Source organism: Olea europaea, unplaced genomic scaffold (assembly GCF_002742605.1).
Source record: "Olea europaea var. sylvestris unplaced genomic scaffold, O_europaea_v1 scaffold2394, whole genome shotgun sequence".
Taxonomy (NCBI): Eukaryota; Viridiplantae; Streptophyta; class Magnoliopsida; order Lamiales; family Oleaceae; genus Olea; species Olea europaea.
The window spans coordinates 12,020-18,681 of NW_019242097.1; the positions used below are offsets into that span (position 1 = coordinate 12,020).

The 6,662-nt window shown below is 35.0% G+C and overlaps 1 protein-coding gene across 1 annotated transcript; it reads left to right on the forward strand.

Annotated features, from left to right (window-relative positions):
• Positions 1 to 3,006: 3,006 nt before the first annotated feature.
• Positions 3,007 to 3,686, forward strand: LOC111381916. Its single transcript, XM_023005768.1, has 4 exons — positions 3,007 to 3,112; positions 3,193 to 3,336; positions 3,418 to 3,596; positions 3,647 to 3,686. The coding sequence occupies exons 1-4, from the start codon at positions 3,083 to 3,085 to the stop codon at positions 3,684 to 3,686; spliced, it is 393 nt and encodes a 130-aa protein (XP_022861536.1). The 5' UTR covers positions 3,007 to 3,082.
• The last annotated feature ends 2,976 nt before the right edge of the window (positions 3,687 to 6,662 follow it).

The following is a 6,662-nucleotide window of genomic DNA, read 5'->3' on the forward strand; positions in this document are numbered from 1 at the left end:
GTTGAGAAATCCTTGTGTAAATGTGGAATTTGGGTTGTTATTGCTTGGGAAGGAGTGGAGATCGTCGGAAATGGAGTTTTTCGACGATCTCCTCAGCCGGAAATGGTGCCCAGAGAGCTGGGCACGCCGTCTGGGCGCCTGTCCCAGTCAACTGGGCAACCCAGTTGACTGGGCGCCTGGTGCCCAACTGGGCAACTGGGTTTAGCCTAGTCAACTGGGCAGCTGAGCCGGTCAGCCCGATTGACCCAGTTGACTGGGCCGACCGTTATTTTGGGCCGTGTTTTTTTTTCAGTAATTATTGAAGTTAATTAAATAATTATTAATGGCTTATATTGTGTTCTCTAATATGTAATTATTTATTTGAATTGCTTAATTTGAATGTATATTATGTATTTAAAATTATTAGTAAATATAAGATGTAAATGTTATATTATTTATCAAAATATTTATTAGTTGCTAATTTAGATTAATTAATTATTTTATATTAAGTAATAGTAAAAAAATTAAAAGAAATAACATAATATTAAATAATTAATATATCTAAAGAATTTAAAAAAATATTTAAACATTTGTAAAATAATAAAAATAAGCAATTAAATTTGAAAATTAAATTAGCAAAAAAATTAATTTTTTGAAAAGCAATTAAAATAAATTTGTAAATATGAAATAAGCATAAAATAAAATTGTAAATATGAAATAAGCATTATGCGTAAAGAATTAAAATTAGTATTTAAACATTCATTAAAATTAAAAAACTAAATTAAGTGTTAGAAAAATAATTAAAATATTAAAATAAGCATTTAAAAATAAGTGTTACTAAATTAATTTTAAAAAATGAAATATTAAATAAGATATATATAAAGAATTTAAATACATAATTAAACATTTGTAAATAATTAAAATAAGTTTTAAAACTTCATTAAAAATAAATAACTAAATTAACTGTTAGAAAAAAATTTAAAATAAGCAATTAAAATATCAAAATAAGTGATAGTAAAATAATTAAAGAAATAATAAATATTAAAAAACATATATATATATAATTTAAATACATATTTAAACATTTGTAAAAAAAAAAAAAAAGGAATACGCAATTAAATTTGAAAATTAAAATATCAATCAAATTATTTTTTTTCAAAGCAATTAAAATAAATTTGCAAATATGAAATAAGCATTATGCGTAAATAATTAAAATAAGTTTTTAAACATTCATTAAAAATGAAAAGTAAATAAAGTGTTAGAAAAATAATTAAAATAAGCAACGAAAATATCAAAATAAGTGTTAGTAAAATTATTAAAAGAAATATTTAAATATATATATATAAAATTTAAGTACATATTTAAACATTTGTAAATCAATAAAAAGACGCAATTAAATTTGAAAATTAAAATATTAATCAAATTAAGTTTTTGCAAAGCAATTAAAATAAATTTGTAAATATGAAATAAGCATTTTGCGTAAATAATTAAAATAAGCATTTAAACATTCATAAAAAATGAAAAAGTAAATTAAGTGTTAGAAAAATAATTAAAATATTAAAATAAACGATCAAAATAAGTGTTATTAAAATAATTAAAATAATTAATTACATGTTAAATAAGTAATATGCATAAAGAATTTAAATAAATATATAAACATTTGTGAAATAATAAAAATAAACAATTAAATTAGGATATGAAAATGTCAATTACATTAATTTTTTACGAAGCAATTAAAATTAATTTGTAAATATGAAATAAGCGATATGCGTAAAGAATTAAAATAAGTGTTTAAACATTAATTAAAAATGAAAAAGTTAATTTAGTGTTAGATAAATAATTAAAATAAGCAATTAAAATAAACGATCAAATTAGCAAATTAAGTATATGGAAAATAGTAATTTACGTTCATTTTGTTTATTTCGTTATCGGTTGGTTATTGCATCTAGTAACAGTGTGTTAGTATATTTTTTTAATATTTTTGTTTATCGAACATCATTTGCATAGGGTTCTAATATTTGAAATTTTGCAGGATGGAATATCATCTGGACGACGCTGTCAGACAGATCCCTAGTAAAGTTACCTCGAATTGTAACTTTACCAGCTTCGCTTTGGTATTGGATTTGCTGGACGACGATCACGCAGATATATTACGTCGATCATGCTTATAGCCATTGTATTCGTTGCGTGATGTACAGTGGTCTGGGCAGCTGCTGGATGCCCTGTTATGTCACTTGCCGAAGCCAGTTGACGGAGACGCCCTCCATTTTTATCTTGGGGGCAAGGTAGTCACGTTCTCTATATTTAAGTTTGCCCTCGTCACTGGACTGCGATGTACAGACAATGCAGAGGCGAGGGCTTGTGTTTCGAGGAACAGGAGGCTGCTGAACGAATATTTTCATGGACAGACGACGGTTACTCTAGGGCAGCTAGGAGATGCATTAAGGAGATATGATCGGATGTCTGATAGGTTGAAGTTAGGATTGGTGCTTATCATCGAGAGCATACTCCGGTGTCATCACAAGAAGACATCGATTGACATTTTTCATTTGGAGGTTGTTGATGATATTGATGCCTTCAACAACTACCCATGGGGTTGGAGATGTTTTCTTGATACATTACGCGTGTTTAGGAGTGGGTTTTCAATGCCAAAGGGGAATAAGCCCGAGCGCAAGTACGATGCATATGGACTACCGTTGGCGCTGCAGGTATATGTTTAAGCTAATGAATTACCTACACTTTTTTTATTGAATTCTTTACATAATAATTGTAATTGTTTCAGATATGGGTGTACGAGACTGTCCCCATCTTGGCCAGTCGGTATGCGAGGAGAGGAGAGACACGCTATCCTCGGATGCATCACTGGCAAGCACAAGACAAGCTGCTTGCCAGACAGTTATCGGCTCTCCTCAACGATCTTGAGGTACGTATTATACAATTGCTATTTATGTTGTACGTCCTTTTACAATCTGAATACATAGTCATTAACTGTGACATATCAAAATGACATCTTGAAGTTCTCACTGAATTGGCACCGTCGATCGAGGAGGAGAGTCAGTTTTATATTCGCGAATTGCCTCTTCATACTGCGCATGACGATCAGATGCCTGAGTCTAGGATGGATCGAGATAGGGTATGTCACTGTGCAGTATTTGTTGAATATCGCTTCGATCTTGTAATTAAGTGCTTCACTTGTAATATTTATTTTTTCAGGAGGATCGTTCAGTATTACCTCCGTTGAGGATATCACCTCCACCGAGGAGAGCACGTCCAGCGAGGATGTCACCTCCGCTGAGAAGATCACGTCCAGCTACGCCGGAGGTTCAGATGCCTGAGTCCAGCGTTGATCGAGATAGAGTATGTTACTTAAAAATAATTCTTCGATTGTCGTTTTATTTTATTTGTTAGGTTATTCATTTGTAATAGTTATTTTTTCAGGAGGGCCGTCCAGTATCACCTCCTGCACCTAGTCCCCGTGCTTCGACGATTGATTTGTTCGAACTCCTGATGGAGATGAGAGGAGACATGGCAGAGTTATGGGATAATGTCGTGACACTACGAGCTGAGTTCGGGGACATGGCACAGTTACGATATGATGTCGCGATATTACGAGCTGGGTTAGGAGACTTTCATGCTGAGGTTGTAACGATACAGGGTGACATAGCAGGCCTGCGTGGGACGAGCGATTATCGAGATGGAGGAGGTAGCGGAGGGACAGGTCACTATCGGGACGGAGGGGGTGATGGAGGGACTGTGGCTATCGAGACGGAGGGACTGGCAGTTATCGGGACAGTACGTTCTTTCTCCCTTTACCGCGAAGGCGAAGAGGAGAAGGTTCGTCGACGGGACGCACCCGAATTTATTCAGGGAGGTGGACCACGCCAAGTGGAAAGCCTTTGAGACAGAGTCGAGAGCACTGCAGCCTGGGTAAGTTTTGTATTTTATGTAATTACTATAGTACGTAGACGCAGACGCTGACACATGTATACTTCATATAACTAAAATTCTGTTCTTATTTTTTCAGGGCCAGCCGCACGATTGCTGAGAAGACGATCTCAAATGCTTACAAGTGGTTCCACGACATCACCACTGCGGGGGCTTGGCTCGCCGACGATGTAAGTGAAATGAAAATATTGTTATTTATTATGTATGTTCAAAATCAATTTTTTGAATGAAATTCATAAATTAACTCCTTTCTTTATTGGTGTTTCTTGATGTAGCACATCGACTTGAGCATGGATTTGCTACGAGATCGTGCTGAAAGACATCCAAAATCGTTCAACATTTCTGGTAGACTCATATTGAACACCGAGTTCATCCGTGCCGTTGACGTTGAGTACCAGTCGTTCCAGGCTATGGTAGCGAGTACACGGTGCCGGAATATATGATGGAATGGGTCGTAGGGATGTGGCCGAGTGTTGGTGGGAAGCCATGGGATGGTTGTACGCATATGTACGTACCAGTATGTGTGAATCATCACTACATTGCAGTGGAATCGTATTTGCCGACTCCACGATGTATGTGTACGACCCCGATCATTCATGCCTGACACAAGGCCAGCTCGAGCAAAATCTAGAGTCGGTGTCTATGATTGTTCCCATGATGGCTAGACGAGCGAACATCACTGTACAAGACAGATTGGCCACCGTGCGGAACACGACAACGACGAGGTAGCAAATATCGTAAGTGTTTGTAATTTTCTTTCTGTCATTTACATCTTAGGTTCTAACTAATTTTCGATGTGCTAATACAACATTGTTTAATTGTAGGGGTGATTGCGACATGTTCGTCATCAAGTACATAGAATTTTTGAGTGTGGCACATAAGGTTGATGCAATCAACCAGGTATGGATACAAAATTGGAGAAATAAACTAGCATGTGATTTATTTGAATTTAATGGGGATCCGTAAATAATTGTACATATTTTTACATTTATTTAAACATTGTACAGTTCATTCATTTATTTGTAATTACGGAAAAATTGTAAAATGTTGATTATTTATGTAATATTTAAATATTTATTTTACAATGCAGCCTACCGTATAATGCAGTGTCTAGAAAAAGTTTCTATTTCAAATAATTAACATAAATAATATACATAATAGATGAATGTAATGAATGAAATGTTTGAAAAAAATACTAAATCTAATAATTCACATAAATAATTAATGTTAATGTTATAAATAATTACATTGCCAATAGTTATTAAAATTACACATCCGTTACATTGTCATGTAGAGGAATCTGACTTGTACAATATCTTTTAGTATGCCCTGTTGCACCGCACCTACCGCACTTACGAGGCTGGGGAAACTCTCCGGTAGATGGTATTCTAGACGCACGTGTACGTCCAGGAGTACGTGGTCCAACTGCTGGTGGCAACAAGTTATTCAGTGGGAGAATGTGGTCGGGCACTTCCCACTCGACTTCATTTGGTACAGGAAATATTGTTTCCACATATGCTGCTCTCCAATAATCAGTCATGTAATACACACTGCATAAGGTGTGTGGTGGTAATCCTCTACGCATAGCCACTGCCACTGCATGTGTACACGGAAAACTCTCCAACTGAAACCGTCTACACGTACACGTGTTATCATTCAAGTCCACAATGTATCCGAAATTAGGTGCACATCTCACGGAGAAGCGAAATTGATCCAGTGGTTCTACATATACCTTTCTTGCCATATCTAGAGTCTTGAAGAGCTTATCTTCTTAAGCCGGGGTTAGCACACTTGCACAACTCTGTGATTCCTCACGTCGATCATGAAACCACTGTTGTAACTTGTCACGAATGTTTTCAATCATTGCGAGAATTGGTAACTCTCGATCTTTCTTGAATAAAGCGTTAAGCGACTCCGCATTATTCGACGTCATCATGTTGTATCGACGTCCTGGAAAATGTGATCGTGCCCAATGTTCAATCCCCATCTCTATTAGATACTCCCATGCAGCATGCGATTTACTGTCTATTTTGACCATGAACTTATCAAACTCTTCAAAACTGTAAGCCTCTACAGCTCTCCTAAACAACTCAACGACACCATTGCCTCGATACCTGGTCTTCAAGTTTCCCTGTATATGGTACATACAATAACCATGATGTGCCTCGGGGAAGACTTCGGCGATACCATTTATTATTGACTGCCCTCGATCGGTTACGAATGCAAGATTTTCGACATCTCCAATTACTTCCCTCAACTTCATGAAAAACCAACTCATTGCTACATCATTTTCTCCGTCAATTATGTCGAACGCAAGAGGGTAAATTTGGATGTTCACATCTTGGCATGTTGCAATAATCAACTTGCCCCCGTATCTCGCCTTAAGGGTTGTACCGTCGACTAAGATTAGGGGTCGCATTGCATTTCGAAATCCTCGAACACATTGTCCAAGGGCCATAAAGAAATATTTGAAGTGGTTTTTGTCATCATTCTCAATAAAAAATGCTGACCCAGTATTAATTTTTCCTATGTTATAGCAATACCTGGCCAATATAAATAAAAATAATCATAATTTAGATAATATATTAAATATTAAATGAACAGAAAAATAAAAAATTCAATTAAATAATTAATTACATATAAATAAACAATTGAAATTAAATAATTAAAATTTACAATAACAAAGAAATAAACACTTAAACAATGAAATACCTGGCTAATTTAGCATAACTCTCCTC

Bases quoted from the DNA above. Each gene is read 5' to 3' on its own strand.
- LOC111381916 (XM_023005768.1), top strand. From the start codon at position 3,083: ATGCCTGAGTCTAGGATGGATCGAGATAGG. The intron at 3,113-3,192 runs GTATGTCACTGT...TTATTTTTTCAG, and splicing joins CTAGGATGGATCGAGATAGG to GAGGATCGTTCAGTATTACC. The intron at 3,337-3,417 runs GTATGTTACTTA...TTATTTTTTCAG, and splicing joins CCAGCGTTGATCGAGATAGA to GAGGGCCGTCCAGTATCACC.